The following is a 23,267-nucleotide window of genomic DNA, read 5'->3' on the forward strand; positions in this document are numbered from 1 at the left end:
GAGTCTGGAAGCCGCACAGACCTTGGTCCTCCTGCTGCCTTCTGTGTGACCTCGGGTAGATGACTTCACCTCTCTGAGCCCCCGTTTCTACACCTGCATAGTGACTGACCTAATAACCACCCACGTGACCTACTTTCCATGTGCAGCTGTGGAAAGGAAGGAATGTAATACTGGGCACAGCAGGCTTGAAGAAGCAGTAAAGGCCTCTGCACAGTGAAGACCAGCAAGTGCAGAGACAGCCCGAGGTTCCTCCCTCCCTCCAGGAAGCTGGGGGTCAGCCTGGGCTCTCTTCTGCATACACTGCTTTCCCTAGTGTATGGAAACTTTACTTAGTGAATGTATCTAAATGCTCCTGGAACTTACTCATACATCCCCCGAATCCTCTTACATTTAGCCGTCTAAAATTTTCTTGATTTTATAAACGGAGTATTTATTAAATCCTAAATTCGATTATGTTACTCTTTTGTTTCAAATTCCGCTGGGGCTTTCCCATCCAGGGTTGCCAAGGATTAGCAAATAAAAATACATGACACCTGATTCCATTTGAATTTCAGATAAATAATAAATACGGATTTAGTCTAAGTATACCCTTGGGACATTCTTATACTAAACAAACTTATTCTAAACCTGTATTTGTCACTTATCTGAAGTTCAAATGGGACAAAGCCATCCATATTTTATCCAGCAACTGCCTCCCCATCAAAATTCTAGTAAAACCACAGCTCTCTGCCCTGTGGGCTTGGTATTCCCTGTTGTCCCCTCCAGATCATTCTCTACCCTTCTCTAGCCTGGGAATTCTTACCTCCATGAACTGTATCACCCTGGCTCCCCTGGCCTCTGAGTTCGAGTTGGGCTCAGCCAATGGGAGGTACTGGCTGGCGATCCAAAGTGCGAGAGGAGGGGCGCCTGGGTGGCTCAGTTGTTTAGGCCACTGCCTTCGGCTTAGGTCATGATCTCAAGGTCCTGGGATTGAGTCCCGTATAGGGCTCTTTGCTTGGCAGGGAGCCTGCTTCTCCCTCTGCCAGCTGTGCCTGCCCCTCCCCCTGCTTGTGTGCGTGTTCTCTCTCTCTCTCTCTCTCTGAGAGAGAGAAATAAAGAAAATCTTCAAAGTGGGAGAGGAGAGAGATGTCAGGACATTTGCTCCTGCAGCCCCTCTGGGCTACTTGGCAGAGGCCACCCTCCATCATGGGCAACCACAGCTGCTGTCTGGCTGGGTGCCCCGCCCCCCACGGTGGCTGTAGATGCCCCTGGGTTCTGGAACGGTACAGCTTCCACAGGTGCTCGTCTCTGAGATCCTCACCTCCTTCCCTTTACCAAGCCTCCACCTCTGCACCTCCATTAAACTCTCTTTCATTTCCCCTTTAGGACTACCATCTCTTTCCTGCCAGGACCCTGATGGAGGATGATGCGCTGTGGATCACAAAGCCCAGCTCAAGCCAACCTCTCCCTCCCTCACTATGCCCGGGCTGCATGGGCTTAAACTCCCCAGAAGCTCGGGCTGGTTTGCACCTCAGGACACTGCTCTTGCTGTCCGCACATCCTGGAACACACTTCTTTCAAGTCTTGGCATGGAAAGCTTCTTTGCATCCTTCGGGGATTAGCTCAACTGTCACCTCCTCAGAGAAGTGTTCCCTGACCACTCCATCTCATATGGTCCCATCCCAGACAGTTTCATTCCATCACAGGAGTGGACAAGCTACAATCTGCGAGTCAAATCTGGCTTGCTGACTGGTTTTGTGAGCAGAATTTTATTGGAACGTTGCCCCACACCCATTAGTTTAAGTATTGTCTCTGGCTGCTTCCGCTGATGGCAGATTTGAGTCGTTGAGACAGGGACTGTGCGGCCCCCTAAAATCTGAAATATTTACTATCTGGCTCTTTAACTAAAATGTGTGCTGACCCAAATCTATCATATCAAATTGTTATCTCGCCTCTGTAAATACTCTTAACCATATCCTTTATTAGCTTACGTATGCATTTCTAGATTTTAGCTATCTCTTTGTTACTTGCTGTCAGTTTCATATATCGTCCCACAAGAGTGTGAACTCCATACTCTGTGTCTGGTTCTCCACAGTATTTCCAGTACCTGAAGCAGTGCCTGGTACCGAGTAAACCCTCAGTGAAAATTCGATCGAAGTCCAGGTCCCTGGAGGTAGGACTGAGTGCTCTCTGTCCTCGGCTCCTTCCTGAAGATCTGGGGCTTGCAGAAGGGAATGGTTAGGTACTGGAAGCAGCCTGCTGTGGGCCAGATTGGTGGCCAAAGGGAAAGCCACAGAGCAGGAGGAGATATATTCCCAGGCGAGTGTTTCAACTTAAGCAGCCCGTGCCTGTGAGTCACGAGCCGCAGGGAGCTGACCCACACACCCAACGCCTCTCCGCCCACAAACACCCACAAAGGGTGTTTGTGCCCCTCCCTGAGGGCCATCATTGGCCTCACCTGACACCCAGTCCCACTCCAGCTCCTGTTCCCACAAAGCTGCCCTATGGCTTGTTTAGATGGTGACTCACCCACACATTTTCTTAAATTGCACAAGTAACACGTGAATCCTCGTCCTTATAAAAATTAGAGCAGAGAAGATAATAATAGCTAGTGCTTGTTGGGTGCTTGTGATGTGCTGGGAGGGCGCTGGGAGCAGGGCAGAGATGTCCACAACTGGCTCTCGGGAGCTGGTGCAGGCTGGCTCTATGCGCCATTAGATATGCCCCAAACTCTGTGGAAAGCTCTATGTACATCATGTTATTGAAACCTCGCAGAAGGGGGAATCTGGGTGTGGCGGTCGGTTAAGCACCTGACTCTTGGTTTCAGCTCAGGTCATGATCTCAGGGTTCTGGGATCGAGCCCGGCATTGGAGTCTGCTTGAGAGTTTCTCTCTCTCTCTCTTTCCCCCTCTGCCCCTCCCCGTGCTTGTACTCTACTTCTCACTATATGAGAAGTAAACAAATCTTTAAAAAAAAATAAACCTCACAAAAGTATATGAGATAGATGGTATTATGCTTCTCCTTTTAGAGTGACAAAATGGAGATTCAAAGAGATTAAGTGTTTTGCCTGAGGTCACACAGCCAATCAGCTGCAGAGCCAGAACTTAAATCCAGGTGGTCTGGCTTCCAGAGCCTATGGTCTTAACAAGTAAGAGTAATATCTCCTTTGACCACTGCACACGTATCTGCCTCCCTAGCCAGACACAGACACAACCGCTGTTATCTGCCGGTGGGCGCCATGTGGATATCTGTCTGCACATGTAAGTATGTGTAAATAGAACATAGACATGTGTAAGGCTGTGTGTTGTTCTGGGTGATGCAGTGTGAAATGTACAGTTCCGCTGTCTGTCTCTTCATTCAGCAATATGTCTCCGCGCTACCTCGTTCTCTCTAATTGTTGGACACCATTGATATGTCGTGAATTGTTTAGCATTTCCCCCCTCTGGTAGGTAGATGTTCAGGTGGTTTCCGATTTTTGCTATGGTAAACAATGCTGCCGTGGACATCCTTGGCCATGCCTCTTGGTGTACATTAGACGGCTTCCTTGTCTAGATGTAGAACTTCCCGAATTATGTGGGAACTTACTTATTAACTTATTTATGAGGTTGAAGGCTTTAGGTGCATGCTAGCTGGTTTGACAGACAGACATCCAAGATGGCCCCCAATGTCTCCCAGTGGATCCTGACATTCATACCCTGGTGTGAGTCTCCCCTTGAACGTCCTCGCAGCTCAGAGATTATGGGAAAAGTGGTAAGTGGTGAGGTGTCATTTCTGTGATCAGGTTCCTGAAACCGCTACTCCCATCTTGATAATGGGCTCTCTTACCATCTCAGATTGCATGCTTGAATGAAGCAAGCTGCCACGTTGGAGATGCCCACATAGAAGGATGTGGCCTCTTATTACTATCTCGCACCGTTCTGTGGGTTGACTCGGCTTCGCCGGGTGGTTCTCGTGTGCAGTCTCTTGTATCAGTGCAGGTGGAGGGGGACAGGGGCTGGGGACCTTTGAAGGCTCGACCGCACTGGCCATGCACAACGGCCTCTCCACTCAGTGTTGGGGGTCACAGTGCTCCTTACGTGGTCTGGACAGGGCAGCTTGAACATCCCCCAGCAGCCTGAGGCTCTGAGAAATGGGAAGCAGATGCCGCCAGGCCACTTAGGAGTCACCCCTGGAACTGGTCAGCATCACCTCCATCAAAGGACTCACAGAACCCGCCCAGACTCAAGGGCCCCACCTCTTGACCGGAAGTGGTGCGGTCACATTGCAAAAGAGCACATGGGGGACGCCTGGGTGGCTCAGTTGGTTAAGCAGCTGCCTTCGGCTCAGGTCATGATCCCAGCATCCTGGGATCGAGCCCCACATCGGGCTCCTTGCTCGGCAGGGAGCCTGCCTCTCCCTCTGCCTCTGCCTGCCTCTCTGTCTGCCTGTGCTTGCTCTCTCTCCCTCTCTCTCTCTCTGATGAATAAATAAAATCTTAAAAAAAATAAAAAAAAGAGCACATGGGCCACCTCCCTGGAGCGCTTGGAAAACATGCTCTGCTGCGGGCAGCTTGAAGAGCCAAGAGGAACCTTCGGCTTTCAAAGAGCAGGAGCCACTCTGATGTCAGCTGGGGAGGACCCGGTGGAGGACGCAGTCTACTGCTTGCATTCTTGGGATGCTACTCCAGGAAGCCGGGGAAGGAGCGATGCCAATAATCTCTATAGAGTTGTTTGAGTCAGCCAGAGTGATACGCAAATCTCAGCTCTCTGGCTGAGGACTGGGTGACTTGGCGGCACCCCAGCCCCTCTCAGGGTCTCTGTCCCTTTACTCGCCATCTGGAGGAAGCCAGCTGTTGGAAGTGCTCTGTGAAGCTGCCCGCCCACAGACCCAATGCCCAGTCCTCAGGGGGGCTTCCTCCTGCAGTGATGACCAGAGAGGGAAAGGGTTTCCTCCTGGTCATAGCATGGCCACCATCTGGCAGCAGAGGGCTCCCGGGTACAGCTGCGATGACTCCCAGGAGACCTGAGACCAAAGTCACCCATCCTGCTTCCTTTGAGGGGACACTATCCAACCATTGCGCCATTGTTAGCCAGACAGAAGGTTGGGGGCTCTGTCTGAGGCATCATGAGTAGGAGGGAGAGGTGGGGAGGGGCCGCATCCTACAGGGCATTCTAGGGCTTGCAGAAGGAGTTGGAATTCATTTTAAGTGCAAAGCAATGCCATTGAAGGCTGTCAGCAGGAGAGTGGCTTGCATTTTTAAGAGATCACTTGATAGTATATGAGGAATGGGGCATAGAGTCAGGAGAAAGAATGAAGCAGAGAACCTGGGAAGCAACTGCAGTTGTCCTATCAAGAGGTTCGGGATGGAGGAAAGTGCTGGTCCAGGGCATATGGTGAAAGGTGCATTAATTTGAGGTACATTTTGGGGGTAGAACTGAACTTCTGTAAGTATGGGATGTCGGCAGTGAGGGAGAGACATAATTCCTGAATATTTGGTTTGAACAACTGGGTGGATGTTTTAGCAACCAGTGGCATTCCTAAGATGCCTTTAGTAAGAAGAAGAAGACTAGAGATGAGGTAGGGTATGGGAAAATAAAAAATGCCACTTGATATGTACTTAGTTCACTGCCAAGTACTGCCCTTTGCTGTTGGCAACTAAACAGCTCAGTTAGGCAGGAGAGAGAGCTGAGCTGGCAGGCTTAGAGGGAGAGAAGCCCATGGAGCCGCTTTGCAGTTAATATGGCTAAAAGGATTGCTCTGGACCATGCTCAGGGAGGACCGCCACTCCCTGGACTGGGGAGGAAGAACCCTGGGGCTTAACTGACATTTGGTTCCTTGGAAAGAGCTGAGTAAGGGACGGCTGGGGTTGGGGTGGGGACAAGGAGAGTTTGGGGTTCTGCTTCCTGCTTGGTCCCTGACTGTCTGCATCACATTGGAAATCCTTCCTCTCTGGACCTCAGTTTCCTCATCTATAAAATGGGACTAATAGTACCTGCCTAGCCAGGGCTCGGGGAAATAAAGGTAGTGAATATAGCAGGGTATTCGGCTCTGAGTAGGCTGCTTTGCTATTGTTCTTGCTGGAGATCCCAGAGAACAGTATAGGGCAGAGAGGTCATAGAGTATGTGCGTGGGATGCACCGTACTAACCTATGTGTCCTTGAGCAAATCATTTCACTGCTCTAGGCCTCGGTGTCTTCATCTGTAAAGCTGGGAATCTAGTAATAATGTTCCCCAGAGGCTGTTGCCAGTATAAAATGAATTAGTATGTGTGAAGCACACAGAGCCTCACCAGGCAAATAACTGCTTCATATACACTATCATCATTCATTACAAAGACTGACAATTGGGGACATCCTGGACCCTGGCTGGTGCCCCCAAGATATGGCCCTGCCAAGTTCCCCATCATTCATTTCTTGGCCATTTATCAGATCTGTAGACTGAGAGTTTGGGCTCATCCGTAAGGGGGGGTGCGGGAAGGAAACATGTTAACTATCTGTCATCACTGATACATTCCCCCCTGCCCAGTGGAGTACAACGAAGCGCTTGGCATGGATTTTTTCCTTTCCCCTTGTGTAAGCCTCCCAAGGACACTCTGAGATGGGTTCTATTATTATTAGCCCATCTCACAGATGAAAAATCATTTTGATAGAGCATAATCGATGGACCGGAAGCAGCAAACAACTCCATGGCATCTGCTCTGTTCAGGTACAGAGCTGGGCTCCCTAGAAAGCAGCCCTTATGCTTTTTATGAAGCTCAGTGGGTCCCACCTTCTCTAGAAGCTTTCTTTAGTGAAGAAACAAGTTCTTTCCTTCACTCAACTACTATGATGTGTCTCCTCTATTATCAGACTCGGAGCTAGAAAGATTCATAAGGCACAGTCTTGCCCCTGACTGGCAAGTGTCCCTGGCACAGTGTTAGGATGGGAGAGATCCTTCTGGGGGCGGGGCACACCCGCCAAGAACGTCCAATTTCCAGATCTTCTGCAGGAGGAAGAAAAGAAGACTGACAAAGGTTAGCAAGAGAATGTGAAAAGTAGCAAGGAGACAGGACCAACCCAAGTCTAGATGGGAAGATATCTTCCATTTCCCCGCAGCTCTGGCCCTCGGCTCTGCTAGCCATTTGTCAACAGCAGGGCTGAGGTTTTTGCCAGTGAAAGCAAGATAGGATTTCTGGATTGAGTACGGAAGCCAGCGGCTGGCCGACTCCTCCCCCACCGCCCCGCGGAGCCGCTCCTGCAGAGGAGAGAGAGGCATACAGCAGGGCGTCCATACCACTGCTGCCTTTAGCATCCCTTCCCCACCTCACCCTGCATCCCCCCACCCCGACCCCAAGTGCCTAGGGTGCCGTGCAAGAGCCGGTGGGAAAGAACGGGTGCTGGACCCGGTCAACCAGAATCAGTCAAGCGGTATCAGTGGAGATAACACGCTAACTCCACGGAGGAACCCGCCAGGGGTGGTCCCCGAAAGCAGAGCAAAGGGAAAAGCTAGCGAGGCGGAGACCCTACACCACACCGTGCTTCCTTGACCGGACGCCTCAGATCAGAGTCCTGAACCCCGCGAACCTAGAGAGCGGAGGTAAGACCTGAGAAGGCTCCAGCAGTCGGTCCGTAGGGGGCGGCATCTGGGCTCCCCGTGCACTCCCGGAGCGCCACGCTCCCGTCTGCAACGCGCCCCTGCAGTAAACCTCACCCGAGGTAAGATCGCTCCAACTTAGACTGAAAAGGCGTCTTGGAAACTGAGCAGCACGAGCCTGTCTCCCGGTTCCTGCTCCTGATTCCTCCAAGTCCCCAGCGTCCTGAGCGGCGACAGTGAGACCCTGCACGGAGCTGGAGAAACCTGTTCGGCAGGAGGCAGCTGCCGGACCCCCAACTTCCCGCACGGAGAGCGTCTCCAGATCCCCGGAGGGCACCTTTGCAGCGGGGTAATTCCCCCAGCTCGCCACTGACTTCGGGGTGCAGCGCGGAGCCGCGCGCATGGAGAACCGCACCGAGAACCCTGAGCGCGCGAACGCTTCGGGCCTGGGCACCATGCCCCGGCCTCCGCTGGCTGTACAGGTGGTGACCTTGACCCTGGTGCCCCTAGTGTGCGCCGTCGGTGTGGCGGGCAACGCCATGGTGGTCCTGGTGGTGCTCCGGAGCCGCCAAATGGTCACACCCACCAACTGTTACTTGGTGAGCCTGGCTGCCGCCGACCTGCTGGTGCTCCTGGCGGCCGGAGTGCCCACCGTCGCGGAGGCGGCGTCCGCCCGGGTTTGGATCTTCGGCCACGCAGGCTGCCTGGGCATCACCTACCTGCAGTACGTGGGCATCAACGCGTCCACAGGCTCCATCACCGCGTTCACCGTGGAGCGCTACCTCGCCATCTGCCACCCGCTGCGCGCCCAAACTCTGTGCACGGTGGCAAGGGCCAAGCGCATCGCTGCATCCGTGTGGCTGGGCACCAGCGCCTACTGCGTCCTCTGGCTCTTCCTGGTGGACACAAGCGAGACGGCGTATGCCGACGGCGTGCAGGTGCAGTGTGGCTACCGCGTGTCACGCTCTCTATACCTGCCCATCTACTTCCTGGACTTCGCCCTCTTCTATGCACTGCCCTTGGGCCTGGCCACCGCGTTCTACCTGCTCATAGTGCGCATCCTCTTTGTGGGGCCGCTGCCGCCTGAAGACCGGGGGCACTCGGGCTCTGTGCACCAGGGTCGCCCCTCTGGCCACCAGCGCTACTCCTCCAGGGGCAAGAGAGGCGCCCTCAACTCCCGGAAGCAGGTGGGGACCTCAGTCTTCATTGGGACCGCTATGCCCTGCCAGCAGATGGACAGAAGGAAGCTTGGGCCCTTTTGGAGTCAAACTCCTCAAGTGTTAATCCCTGTCCTGCCACTTACCAGGCTTGATTTTGGAGCTGCCACTTTGCCTTTCTGAGCCTCAGTTTCCTCCTCTGGTATATGGGGTAATGACAGCTCCCACCACATTGGAGTGTCCTGAGAAATGGGATTAACCATGTGAAGCCTTTAGCCTCTGTGAAGCCACGTCACAAACTAAATGTTTAGTTAAGACTGGTTATTATTAAACATTCACGACCAGTGGCCCCACCCAGGGAGGTACTCTCCTAATGATCAGGAGACTGAGACTCAGAGAGGGGAAGTGACTTTCCCAAGCCTTTACCCCATCTGACCCTAAAACTGCCTGCCTGGTCCCTGAGAGCCAGCCAGCCAGCCTAAGAGGGGGATGGGTTGGGGTGCGGTCAAGGGAGACCCAGCCCTTAGGGAGCACTTTCCGTGGTGTGCCTGGTCCTTTGATTATTCCTGCTATTGAACCCATCCGGGAGGTCTCACGCCTATCTTAATGGATAAAGAAACAGGTTCAGAGGGGACAAGGGAGTGAGAAGGTGACACATGGAGGGACGTGTCCAGGACTCCTTATCTCCTCCACCCGCACTCCAGCAGTGTGCTCTTGCGAGGGGATGCAAGGAATGCAGGTGGAAGGACGGCTCCCAGAGCCCAGCTGGTCTTTATCCTCAGCCTGCCACCCACACCTTCAGCGGGCGCGGGAGGGAGGAGGGCACCTCGCCCCTGCTGAGTCACTGCTGAGCCAGGCGAGGACCATCTGCACCATCTCCCTTCCTCCTGGGGTGGGTGCACTGTTGGGGGGCTCTTCCAACTGCCTCAAACAGCTCCTGCTTGCAAGCATGTTAGCTCAATGTGGGTTTTAGAGCAATGGGGACTGGACCCAGGCTGAGCCAGTATGGAACGGGAACTCTGGCTGTAGGCTCAGCATCACCTTCCGCTCCAGACAAGTGCCCCTCCCGCCTTCTCACCACTTATTTACTTCTCTGTTTACCACTCTCCGGCTCAGCCTAAAAGGGCTGGGTTCAAGCCCCCACCTGGCCTGTGCTTTAGGTGAAACTTCGGCTAGTGAAAATAGTCTTCCCAACCTGGGTCCTTCTAGGGCCCAGCTTTGTTAACATCTTGCTGTGTGGTCTTGGGTAAGTCACTTCACCTCTCTGAGCCTTGATTTTCAACTCTGTAAAGTCATTGTCATCATATGCCCATCCACTTCCATGGATGGTAGTAGATATTATGAAACTGGCACATAATAAGTATTCAGTGTAGGGTACCTATTATTACTGGGTTTTTTTTGAGCATCAGTGTCTTTTTTGACAGTGGGCAGTCTAAAGACATCATTCTTTGATGCCCAAGAGAGCCCTTGCAGAATGCTGTGTACAACAGCAACAGGTAAGAGGCACTGAATAAAAGCAGAATGTCTAGGAGAATAATGTGGAAAATACTACTGCTGATAGTAGTAGTCAATGATTATCAAGAATCTGCTCTGTGCCAGGCACTGGTCTTACACAACTGAGTATATTGAGTGTCTGTAACTACTCCAAGATGTATGTGTGGTTATCATCTCAGTTTGACAGATGAGGAAACTGAGTCACGGAGGAGTTGTTCCAGGTGACAGGAACGGTAAGTGCCAGAACCAAGGTCTGAACCCAAGGCAGACTGGCTCCAAAGCCTGCCCCCTGCTATCTAGTAGGAATCCCCCAAATGAACCTAAAATGGAATAGAGTTAAATCTGAATTTCGTGCAATCAGGAGTCAAGACTGATTTGGGAATTCCTAAGGTTTCTGGTTCCTGGAGAATATTACAGCACTGAAGCTTATTGATTGAGGCAGGCCGAGGCCTCTTTGGACGGGTCACTTATACTCCTGGACTCTTGAGAAGCAATCTTAGGCAGGAACATTCCAAGCTAGCTTCCTCCTTGATGAGAAAGTCATCTCTACAGTATTCCTGAGAGCCGATTCCATGTATCTCGGGGTTTCTAGGCAGAACCAGTGCGGCGCCCAGAGTGCTGGAGCAATTTAAGCTCTAGTAAGTGACCTTTTGCCACCCAAGATTTGGTCTTGGAAAGAGTCACTGAGGACTCCAGGGGTGGGTGTGGGCGGGCCTGGGTGTGTCACTGTCTCCCATTGACGGGTGCTTCCTGGTGGTCTTTTCATTCTGGAATTTAGAGCATCTTTTGAAACCTCTTCCCTGGGGTGGTACCCAGCTCCACTGTTAGGGAAGTGCTGGCCAAGAATGAAGGGTGGGGGGGGGGCGCTGAGAGGTGGGGGAGGGGGACATGACTGGCCCATCAAAGGCAAAGCCAGGAAGGAGAGTCTGGAGGGGGAGTGGGGAGTGGGGGGCATTGAAAGCACCACCAGTGAGTTCATGGTCAGGGATGTTGCGGAGAAGGGGTTGAGCTGGACAGAGAGGTATGTCCCAGCTAAACAGCTGGTTAGCAGTAGAACCAGGACCGTAACCTGGCTGTTCCTGGCTCTGAACGCCGTGCACTTGTCATGGTAGTAGTAGAGGTTGTGTTTGAAGTTCCAATCCCACTTAGTGCCTGCCAGGCCCCTTCTGCTTTCTTTATCTGTATTCACTCCTTTAATCCTCAAGTCCGCCCACCATAAAGACAGTGGATTCGAGAATTTGCTACTACTAAAAACAGCGACCCGTCCAAGGGCTTCAGGGATGGATTGGGGGTTTTGTGTGTGTGTGGGGGGGGGGGTATCCCTTACTGAAAATGGCTTGAGTGGGGTCAGGAAGGAGGCACAGAAGTGTCCTAGCTGGGGATGGGAGAGGCATCATGGGGGGGTGGGATGCATGAGGGCACCTATTGCAAAGGCCTCTTCCCCTCCCAAGCCTGCAGAGAGGCTGGAAACCCGGGATTCTCCCTGGGCACCCATGCGTCCCTCTATTTCCTGTCTTACCTGGTAGGTCACCACCTGGGCACCCATGCGTCCCTCTATTTCCTGTCTTACCTGGTAGGTCACCAAGATGCTGGCTGTGGTGGTGCTGGTTTTCGCTCTGCTGTGGCTGCCTTACCGCACCCTGGTGGTGGTGAATTCCTTCCTGAGCCCGCCCTACCTCAACCCCGGCTTCCTGCTCTTCTGCCGCCTTTGCGTCTACCTGAACAGCGCAGTCAACCCTGTCATCTACGCCCTTATGTCCCAGCGCTTCCGGGAGGCCTTCCACGGACTGTTTCAATGCCAGCAGGCCAGGCCCCAGCTCCCGCCCCAGGAGGCCACCCCTGTGTACTACAGTGTAATCAAAGATTGTTCCCAGATCAGGCTGGGCTCTTAGAAGCAACCAGGGAGCACGATGTCCAGACCCGGAGGGGAATCCTGGCCCCTGAGGGCAAGGCCCACTACTTTATCTCTACTGAAGAGGGAGTGATGTCCAGGGCTGTTTAGTAGATGTGTGCAGGTTGTGCACTGCACAACACTAGGGGGTCACCATTCACATCACAGCCTAGATCTATATATTTGGTAAAACAATTTTCCAGCTTAATAAATATACAAATCCAAGAGGGAGACACCTCTTTATATTTTACACAAAAGCACCCTGTGGCCTAAGGGCCGCCTGGGTGGATGCACATTTGCAGATTGAGTAGGGCAGGGGCATTCACCAGGGATCTCTTGGGAATCTGGGTGCACTCTTCCTAAAGACTCGGGGAGTGTTTTTTTGTTTTGTTTTGTTTTGTTTTGTTTGTCTTGCCAGCATCAGCACCAGATGGTGCCTCCCCCCGGATGCTGATGGTGACATGTGACTCTGTTGAGACCCTGCTACATAGAGGGCAGCCTGCGAGGCATTTCAGATACTACAGAGGTGATGCTAACAGGGCCCCCACTCTCAGGAGCTCCCATTCTAACGGGGGACGGATGGACGACACATCCAGCCCAGCACTGGGATCCTGGCTGATGCAACCTATGAGGAAGGCAGGTGGGTGCTGGATGCACTTGCCTTTTCTAAACTAGATGTGAGCCCTCTGGACCTGTGACCTGGGTCCAGGCTTCTAGGACCACCCAACCTCATAGTGCAGAGAGGGAGGACCGTAAAAAGACTCCTGGAACCAGCCTTACCTGCAGGCAGGGTCTCCATGTTTTCACTGAAAGGAATCTAGGACATTCCCTCCCCCACCACCACAAAAAAATCTTCTATTTTTTTCTCTACAAGTGTCACCAATCCACCATTGGTGCTTATTTGAAGTGGTTAAGCACTGTCTTTCCTAGATATGCACATTTCCTTGGGAGAAGGAGTTAACCTGAAACTTCAGTGTGGATGCGAAGTTCTTAAAAGCCTTTCCTCTAAGAAGAAGGATTTAGGGCGCCTGGCTGGTTCAGTTGGTTAAGCATCTGTCTTCCGCTAGGTCATGATCTCAGGGTCCTGGGATCAAGTTCCTAGGATTGAGTCCTACATCAGACTCCCTGCTTCTCCCTCTCCTTCTGCCACTCCCCAGCTCCTTCGGCTTTTGCTTGCGCTCTCTAGCTCTCAAATAAATAAATAAATAAATAAATAAAATCTTCTAAAAAAGAGAGAGAGAGAGAAGGCGTTAAGGTACCGAAGAACAAAGAACAAAGAAGATAGCATTGACAGATAGGGAGACAGGACAAAAATGGAAACTAGGGTGGGGCGGACAGGGGGTTTTCTAGGTAGCCGCAACTGCTCTAGGACCTTGGCAAAGAATTGCTAGGGCAAGGTGGTCCCTTTGGGGTCTCCACTTGTCAGACTTAGGAGAAATTCAGACATCTCACAGAATGGGTTAAGGTAAGATTGATTGTGTTGGTAGTAAAGTTCAAGTTGAGGGTCAGGGAGAGAAGAAAATACACAGGTGCCTCATCCCACTGTTACTCACAGAAAGGAACGAGGACATGAGTGATTTACTGGACTGTGGTGTAGGCTGTGTTCCGGGGTGGGATCCCACACCTGTCACTCTCCCTTTTTATGGGGGAGCATGTGAAAGCAGCCTCATCAATGAAGGGAAGCAACAAACTGCCTGGGCACCAGGCAGAAGGGGTTGGGGATGCCTGTGCTTCGTAGGGGTTGTCTGGGCACTGCACCTGCCTTTGGGGACACTGGGAACCATGCAAAGGCACAGCCTCTTCTGCTGTGGAGAGAGCCCCCAGTCTCACAGAAACTAAGAAGGAGGCACTCCCCCTCCATGACACAGAGGGCTCAATGCCCAGGCAACCATGTGAGAACTTTTGGGGGCCACTTCTGGACAACTCTGTACATTACAGGACTTTTCTTTGAACCTCATTTATACAATGGCATGGGTGCGTATGACAGCTGCAGAAATTGCGCTAGACATTTTATTATCATTCATTCACTTTGATTCCTTGATTTCTGAACATCCTTTCCGGACATGGGAAATCACCCATGTGTAAATCTTGCTAGAAGGCAGGATGCCGGGGCACCTGGGTGGTTCAGTGGGTTAAAGCCTCTGCCTTCGCCTCAGGTCATGATCGTAGGGTCCTGGGATGGAGCCCCACATCGGGCTCTCTGCTCAGCAGGGAGCCTGCTTCCTCCTCTCTCTCTTTGCGTGCCTCTCTGCCTACTTATGATCTCTGTCAAATAAATAAATAAAATCTTGCTAGAAGGCAGGATGCCTTCTCCCACTAAGGAAATCTGAAAAGCCAGACACTTGCTTTTCTTTTCTCCTGCTGCCTGGGATGGGCGTGGGCCATGTGAACTGGATCGGTTAATCAGACACCCAGGACTTGAATCTCCAGCAACTGATACAAATGCATGGGGGAGGGGGGAAGGGGAGAGTATTTTATTTACAGTAGCAACAGCAAGGGTGGGATCCATTGTTCAGCGGCAGTGGAAGCAGCATGACATCCGCTGTCTGGGGAAAGCGGTGGCAGTGGCATCGCCCCAAGATGTAGTTCATCCCTGCCACCCAGTCTGCCCTATTTCCCTCCTGTATTCTAACTTGGTTCAAGGAGTCTCCCGAAATCCTCATTAAAACGTCATTTTGGTTATGCTGGTCTGAGTCAGTGTCTGTTGCTTGCAACCCAGAAAGCCTGGCTGATCCGGAGGCTTTCATTTCCAGCTGGTCTCTGGGCTCTGACAAGCTAAGCCACGAGGATTCCCCAATTCTGAGACTCTTCTCCAGCTGTGCACCACCATTTCTACCTCGATGATACACCCACTAGGGCCAATCTGAATCATCGTCCTCCTCCCCCCAGAGATCACATCCTCCCCACTCCTGAGCCAAAACCCCTGAGTCATCCCACTTCTGCCCCCTTCTCCCTTCCTATCCATGCACTTACAAATGGGAGAAAGCCTCCTTTTGTCTCCACTCCCATCTCTTGCTGGACCATTGCCTCCCCCTCCCGCTGACCTGCCTTCAGCCTCTCCAGCTCGCCCCCCGTTTCTCCAGAGACTGCTCACATCCGAGGGCACCCTTGGGGTGGTCACTAGGTACGTGAACTTTGGAGTCAAACTAGATCTGGAGTTGGTAGTCACCCCACCGCTCCCTAAAGTGTGACATTAGCCGAGTTATTCCTAGTTATTCCTAGAACGACAACTTGTCCGTGTGGACTGCCCCCGCTTTTAGTATTTAAAGTCCAGGTCCTGGCAAAAACCCTATTTATATTTGTATTTATATATTATTAATAGTATATTAATAGTATATCTTTCTATTTGTGTAGGTTTTGTTTTCGCATCTGTGAAATAGGACCTACAGTCGGATTTAAACTGCAACATTGTTGTGGTGATTGTTCGGAAGCATGGAAAGTGCTTGCACTTCGCCAGCCTAAAATAAATGCTATTTACTTAAAAATATCTTCCACACAGCGTTCCATTCCTTTCCCTCCCAGCACTCCTTACAATTTGGAATTCTATAGCTCTTTGCAATGCTATAGCTAGTTGTGGCTAATAAAAATTGTGATCTTCCTCACCAGATTCTGAATAAGCAGATCTTATGAAGGCAGGGACGGTATCAGGCTTTTCACTGTTGTTTCCCAGAGCCTAGAACACTGCCTGGCACACAGCAGGCCTCCAGAAGTCATTGCTGGGTGAATAAATGCTGGATAAGGAACAAAGACCAGCTTTCATTTTAACACTCAAGACCCTTCCCTGTGATTTGGCTTCCAGTCTGAGGAAAGCCTGAGGAGTGGATTGTGACTTATTGGGTTTCTTTGTTGGCAACACAAAGTATTTCTGAATAGCTACATTCAAAAGGAATTTGCTGGAGTTGGTAAGAACCAGAACCAGGATAACTCCAGAGATCTACATAACAGCAATTAATGGGCAATGGCTTCAGGTCTTCCATATCGGAAAGACTCTGCTCCACTGAGGCCAGGAATGGGACAGGCAACTCACTGGACCATCGTTCAATGGCTGCCATTGACGGTTGTATAGGTTTGGCACTGATCAATTTCAGCAGGTACAACTCAGAAATCTAAGTGTATGATTCCTCTGGAGTTGTGCAGTGTGCCTATGCAAGTGTATGTGGCATACCTTAATAGAAGTGTGGTAGTACCACGGAGGAAAATTGAAGTACTGTTCTCAGAAGAAGGTAGTATGGATGTGAGGAGGATCAAGAAAACCAACAGATGTCCTCGAAGATGAGACAACCAGGATAATGCACAGCAAGGAAGTTCACTCTGGTAGTCAGTGACGGCGGTCATTGCTAATTAGCAGTCCTTGCTAATATTGCCACCTAGTGGCCATAGAGGAACCTGCATGATCCAGTATCTGCTTCCTGGACCAACTTTTGGACATACTGTCTTCCTCTCCCCCAGCCCCACTCCATCCCGCTCTCTCTCCTTCCCCCTTCACTACCCTCCCAATCTCTCAGCTTTCCTCTGGGTCCCTTGGATCCTCTCCTCTTTTCTTATCCTCCTCCACCTCGACTATCCTGGCTAATTCATCATCTCTGGGGACTAGGCCCTGAGCTTTATGCTGGCTGAGTCCCCAGAGCTGAGGACACGAGAAGCTATAGAACTCAGACTCTATCCTCTTCTCATCACTTTCCCTGTTTTCCTCCTCCTTGCAATATTTTCCCCTTTCTTTTTTAAATCATTCATGCAACAAATCTTAAATAGCTGGAGCACCACCTACATGCCAGAATCAGCCCAAGATGCCAGAAATTCAGCTCATGGATTTCTACTCTCCCAAGACCCACTGGTGTCATATTGCCCACATAAGTCTCAAGAGAGATGCCCATACACACATCAAAGTAAATACGAGGTCATATTTCATTTCATTCTACTAGAGCTGTCAGGAAAACTGCTGGTTGGTCATTATATCCCACTAAAAGATATTGAAGTTTTTAACCTCCAGTATCTGTCAATACGACCTTATTGGAAACAGGGCTTTTAACAGATGACTAAGCTAAGATGAGGTCACTTGGGTGAACCTTAATAAAATATGACTATGTCTTTACAAAAAAAAAGAAGTGGGAGAATTTGGACCCAGAGACAGACATGTGAAGGGGGAAGGTCATAGAAAACACAGGAAGAATGCCATCTACAAGCCAAGACACAGCTTGGAGAGAAGCATGGAAGAGATCTCCCTCACAGCGCCCAGGGAAAATACCAACACTGCCAACACCTTGATTTCAGACTTTTATCTTCCAGAACTGAGAGACAATACATTTCTGTTGTTGAAGATACTCTGTGGTGGTACCTTTTTTACATAAGCTTAGCACACTAATACAGACACCAAGATGGCTGAAAGAATGATTTGAGGACAGACAGAAGTAACTGAGACATTAAGGAAATTTTTGAAAGCAAAAACACTTAATGTCACAAATAAAAATTCCTTATCAACCTGTACATATAAGTGGTGAACATTTAATATTTTCAATTCCAGCGCTTATTTCAATGAAGATCTACTTATATGTGTGTGTGTATTCTATTCTCTCTCACATATTTGACTTTCAATTTAGTAGGCCAAGAATGCCTTTATATTTCCTTTTCATTTTGTCTATCTTTCATACCCCAAATGGAAAAATCATCCATTTTACTTATACATAGAAAACTTATATAGGGGATACCTGGGTGACTCAGTCATTAAGTGTTTGCCTTTGGCTCAGGTCATGATGCCAGGGTTCTGGGATTGAGCCCAGAGTCAGGCTCTCTGCTTAGCGGGGAGCCTGCTTCTCCCTCTCCCACTTCCCCTGCTTGTGTTCCCTGTCTCACTGTGTCTCTCTCTGTCAAATAAATAAAATCTTTTTTTAAAAAAAGGAAAAATTATATGTCTGCAAAAAGGAAAGTCCCTCTTCCTCCTAAATAATCTCATATCCATGGATTACATTGTTAATTTTGGAGCATATCTTTCTAAATTTTATCTAAATTAATACCTACTTAAATGTGCATCTCTAAACATGTCTCTATAAAAGATAAAATTATGCTTTATATATGTGATTGCCTATTTTATTTAAGAGCACATCATACATCTTTTTATTACTACACTCCCCACTGATAAATTTCCTTTCAGCATGAATTCTTGGGTAGGTAATGTTTGAATTCCACAATGCTTTCACACATTCAACGTGTTTATACAGATCTACCCAAATACGTAAAGGCTTTCCTGTAGTGGTTACATTCTTTCTTTCTTTTTTTGATATTTATTTATTTATTTATTTATTTATTTGACAGAGACACAGCGAGAGAGGGAACACAGGCCGGGATGTGGGAGGGGGAGAGGCAGGCTTCCCGCCAAGCAGAGACCCGATATGGGTCTCCATCCTTGGACACTGGAATCATGACCCGAGCTGAAGGCAGACAAGATAAAGGGCTCTGGTGCTCCTAAGAGAAGTTTGGGACGAAGATAGATTTGGGGGATCATTAACATGTGGGTGAACATTTCATAGTCTGTAATCTTCGCTTCTCAGCTATAGTCTTGGATGAAGTTAACAGGCAACTTTTCTTTTTGTATCAGGGGTTCACAGCGATCCATCAAAGCAGACGCTCCTCGAAGAAGTCCTCATCCAGCGGCGGGCGGGCCGCGGTGCCTTATGGGGAATGTAGTTCAAAAAGGCGGCACCGCCCCTTGGAGAACCCTGGGAAGGGCGGCCCGGAGGCTGCTGCTGCGCATGTGCCGCGCTCTATCTGGGCGCTCAGTTCGGTTCTCAAGGTTCTTCCGGGGGTGCGTCCTGCAGTCTGCAGTTGTTCGGGGTCCGCGCCCACCTGTACTTGGTGCAAAGTGGAAGCGCAGCGGGGGCAACCGCGAGTTAGAGGAAGGACTGGCAGGGGGCTCCGGGCTCTCGGGGTTCGGAAGGAAGGGTGGGGTGGAGCTGGTCGCTGAGAAGATGGGCGAGAGCCAGGCTGGCCTCCAGACCCGCCGGCCTGAGGGCAGGCGCTCTCTGCAGCCTTTTTTTTGCCTGCAGAAGGTGCTTTGTGAGGGTGTAAGATTTGTGCGTCCAAATGGCTCAAGTCTGATTGCAGAACTTTCGTGGATGCACTTGGACGTGCAGCCTGCCGGGCGGGGTCGAAAAGTGCTAGAGGGCAGCAGGGAAGGGAACAAATATTCCTTATGAGAAATAAACACTATTATTATTACGTTAGTTATTTTACACTAAGTATTTGTTGGGAGGATGCGAGCTGCAGTTGAGGGGCCAGGGTGCAGAACTGACTGGACGAGAGAGTGCAGTGAGGGACTTGAAGGTCGGGGCAGAGATGTCCACAGCATTGCATTAGGCTTTAAGGGTGTGATGTTTGGGTTCAGATCAGGTCCTGTCACAAAATAGTGCTGCGTCCCTGGGCCCGTTATTTAGACTAATCCTGTTTTCTCTGCTTATAAAATGAGCATACTAATCCTATTTGCCACGCAAGGGTTGTCCCGAGGTAAAATGATCGGAAGGTCAAGTCGAATATGTAGTATGTTCTGGATAAGTATTCCCTGCTATCCTTTTGCAAAGATTTTTAGACGTTTCACTCAATCTTCCCAACTAGCTTGTGGGGTCAGCATTACTTCCGCTGTTGGAGCACATTTAAAATCCTCATTTGCAGAAAACTAAGTGAATAGGTTGAGTTTTCAAACTAGGTCTGTTTTACTCCTGGTCTCACGATCTTTGTAATATGCCATCCCCTCTACCTGCTCGCATTGGGTTTTCTCTGGCACAGTGACTTGTCCTGTATGTGCCTTAGGAAGCAATTATGCTATATATTTTGACAGACATTTTGACTTGCTTTCCTTAGGTCACAAGGCATAATTGAGGTTTCTAGGCTCTTCCTGCTCCTGAAGTAGTCTCTCCCTTTTCAGCAGCCCTGATCAGATTCTGGAAAACGTCTAGTTCACCAGGCACTTGAACTTTTGGGACTCCAAGCATAGGTTCCAGCTAATGGAAATACGGCTTCAAGGCTCAGGTTGAAACAAAACCATCCCAGTGAGTAAAAAGCAGCAGTTACCAGGAACAGAAATCCCACCTGGAAGAACATATCCCTGAATGAAAATCTCTCCCTAGGATTTCAGTGTGGAAGCAGAAGAGTCCTTGAAAGGAACTGGCCAGAATTTTCCTCTCCAGGGTGAGCAAAGTCTGGGTGATAACACCATAGTCAGACACCATATGGATATTGTAGCTCAGCAAAGCTTTGAACTTGAAAGTCCAACTTTCAAAAGAACAGCCATGAGCTTGCAATTGAAGGGAAACGGCAGAGTGCAAATGGGACAGGAAAAGACACTTCCCAGATTTGTGGGGCTGTGGGTTGGAGGGAAGGGGCATCAGCCATAGCTAAGGCAATGATTTCTCATCACTTTCCAAGTACATGTGTGCCATTCCCTATAGTGGCTACTCTTTCTGTCTATTCTGAGCTACTCAAACCACGTCTACCACAGCACCTGGAATTCATTAAATGTTCCCCCTTCTAGAATCACACAGCAGAGGTCAGAAGAAAGTTTAAAAAAAAAAAAACAGTTGTAACTTTGCCTTATTTTAAAATTAGGACTCAGGAGGTAAATATCTTCGCCAGTTAATGCAGTTTGCTGGTGATAAACAAGAATTGAATTCACGTGTTGGTTTCCAGGTCAGGGCTCTGTCGTCTGTCACATTTAAGTTAAAACAAGTTTCTTAGCAAAAGATCCTCTGGTGGAACTGCATCTGAGGGAGGCCAGACAAAAAGGCAAACATCTTAAAGCACTTGCAGTCCTCTCTGAGCTTCTCCTGGATTCTCTGCTCTCAAGTGGCTAAAAAATATTAGTAGGAAAATAGGTAAATGACATAATTTCAGCATTTCCCATACCAATGAGTATTGAAATCCTAGTATTACTTTTAACCCTGAAATAGTGTTCCAAACTTTGTATATATTGAAGTTTACTGATCCAATATATTACTGTGCTCAGATTATTTTTATTTTTTTCCAAGGCCTAAGTTTCCATTAAAAAAAATTGTTTATATTCACTCAGTAAGAAAAGTTCTCAGTGATCGTTTCAGAATTATAAATGGACGAATGGATATTCCCTCACTCGATTGGTCTAAAAACCATTTTCTTTTTTTTTTTTAAGACTTTATTCATTTATTTGACAGACAGAGATCACAAGTAGGCAGAGAGGCAGGCAGAGAGAGGGGAAGGGAAGCAGGGTCCCTGCTGCGCAGAGAGCCTGATGCAGGGCTCAATCCCCACACCCTGGGATCATGACCCAAGCCGAAGGCAGAGGCTTTAACCCACTGAGCCACCCAGGTGCCCCTAAAACCATTTTCTTGATAGGTAATCTTAAGAACTGTTGAGTTAGCCAGACTTCTCATGATTCTATTCCTCTTTTTCCTTACCAGCTCTGATAGCCCCACTCCTGGCCCTTTCTCAAGAGGGAAAATGAACAAATCCCAGGTAAGTTTTTTAGGTATTGACTTCCCACATTTTACAATGGATTTCAAAGACATTTATAGTAATGTGTGCATTCAAATGAAATAGTAGAAATATGCCAAATAAAGCATCAGAGAAAAGAGTATCAGATCACTGCTGGAAAAGTTGGCATAAATATACAGAATTCATGTGTTTTTACAGATTTACTCAGAAAGGTCCAGACAATATGATATAGGTCTTCCTTTAGCTATTTAAGTTTTCCTGTCATTTATATCTAAACATTTTCCTAGGTGATCTTTGACTAAATGACATAGGAGCCAGTCTTGCCAAGAACATCTGTGAAAGAAATACAATAGGTTTCCCTGACTTCGAAACCCAGGCAAAGCTCAATGATTGGAGAGGAGCAATTCGTTGTCCTCTGAGTAGACACCATGTAGATGATCCTCCACAATCCAGGGATAAATAGATCGCCCGTTTCTCGAATAGTGTCCTCTAACTATTATTCTCAGCTCTACTTTCAAAACAGGTTGTAGAGGGAATAATTCGGTGTTCTGTCCTGTGGGTAAAACTTCCTCACTTGCTGGTCTCATTTGAGCTCACTTCATGCAATCTTGGGTCCGTCCCACCACCCCCGTGGATCTGTTCTGGAAAAAGTTAGCAGTAGATGGGGTGCCTGGGTGGCTCAGTGGGTTAAGGCCTCTGCCTTCGGCACGGGTCATGATCTCAGGGTCCTGGGATCGAGCCCCACGTCGGGCTCTCTGCTCAGCGGGGAGCCTGCTTCCTCCTCTCTCTCTGCCTGCCTCTCTGCCTACTTGTGATCTCTGTCTGTCAAGTAAATAAGTAAACGGAGTCTTGGAAAAAAAAAAAAGAAAAAAAGTTAGCAGTAGCCTAAATAGTTCCAAACCCCGGGGGTGTTTTCCAGTCTGTTCTTTCCTGAACTCCCTGTGGCATTTGGCAGTATGACCATCCCCTCCCTAACACACGTCTCTGATGATTTCTGGTATCACCCCCATGGTTCTCTTCTTGGCTCTTTTTATATCTTTTTTGATTCTTCTTCCCTACACTATCAGGCCATTCTTCTTCCTGGGTTTTCTTCATCCCCGTTGTGGTTTTGACATGCAGCTCTTTATGCTCTGAAGTCTTTCTCCGCCTCCAAGAACCTCCACTTGAGACTCACTGAGCATCTCTGTAAGCGCGTCCAGAAGGCCACTGGAGGCCTCGTGTTCAAAATGGAAATATGTTTCCAGTCTTTGCAGTTTGCTTCTTCCTCTTCCTTCCTTATCAGTGCCACTACTCTGTGGCCTGTTAGACCAGCCAGATAACGAGGCCCGGCTCAAGCTCTCCTTTTCCTCACCTCCTATATCCACTTATCAAGTCTTAGAAATGTTTCTTGAATTTTTTTTTAAAGATTCTGTTTATTTATTGGAGGGAGAGAGAGAATAAGCAGAGGGGAGGGTAGAGGGAGAAGCAGGCTCCCTGCTGAGCAGGGAACCCCTGCCCAACGTGGGACTCGATCTCAGGACCCCAGGATTATGACCTGAGCCAGAGGCAGATGCTTAACTGACTGAGCCACCCAGGCGCCCCTTGAATTTGTTCTTTGTCCTCTATCCCCCTTCCCCTGGCTCAGTTTTTCTCCCCTGGATTATCATAACTGTCTCCGTTTGCCGGCCTCCTTCCCCTCCCTACTTGAATACTGTTGTTCACGCTGAGTGATCCCCCTAAAATGCCAGTCTAGTCCTGTC

At 49.4% G+C, this 23,267-nt stretch overlaps 1 protein-coding gene across 1 annotated transcript; it reads left to right on the plus strand.

Moving 5' to 3' along the window:
• Positions 1–7,931: 7,931 nt before the first annotated feature.
• LOC122915547 (thyrotropin-releasing hormone receptor-like) lies at positions 7,932–12,073 on the plus strand. The gene is made up of 2 exons (XM_044262298.1): positions 7,932–8,717; positions 11,759–12,073. The coding sequence occupies exons 1-2, from the start codon at positions 7,932–7,934 to the stop codon at positions 12,071–12,073; spliced, it is 1,101 nt and encodes a 366-aa protein (XP_044118233.1).
• Positions 12,074–23,267: the final 11,194 nt, after the last annotated feature.

This window comes from Neovison vison, chromosome 8, assembly GCF_020171115.1.
Source record: "Neovison vison isolate M4711 chromosome 8, ASM_NN_V1, whole genome shotgun sequence".
Taxonomy (NCBI): Eukaryota; Metazoa; Chordata; class Mammalia; order Carnivora; family Mustelidae; genus Neogale; species Neogale vison.

Coding starts and splice junctions, on each gene's coding strand:
- LOC122915547 (XM_044262298.1), top strand. CDS start 7,932: ATGGAGAACCGCACCGAGAACCCTGAGCGCGCGAACGCTTCGGGCCTG. Junction 8,718..11,758: donor CCCTCAACTCCCGGAAGCAG/GTGGGGACCTCA, acceptor CTTACCTGGTAG/GTCACCAAGATGCTGGCTGT.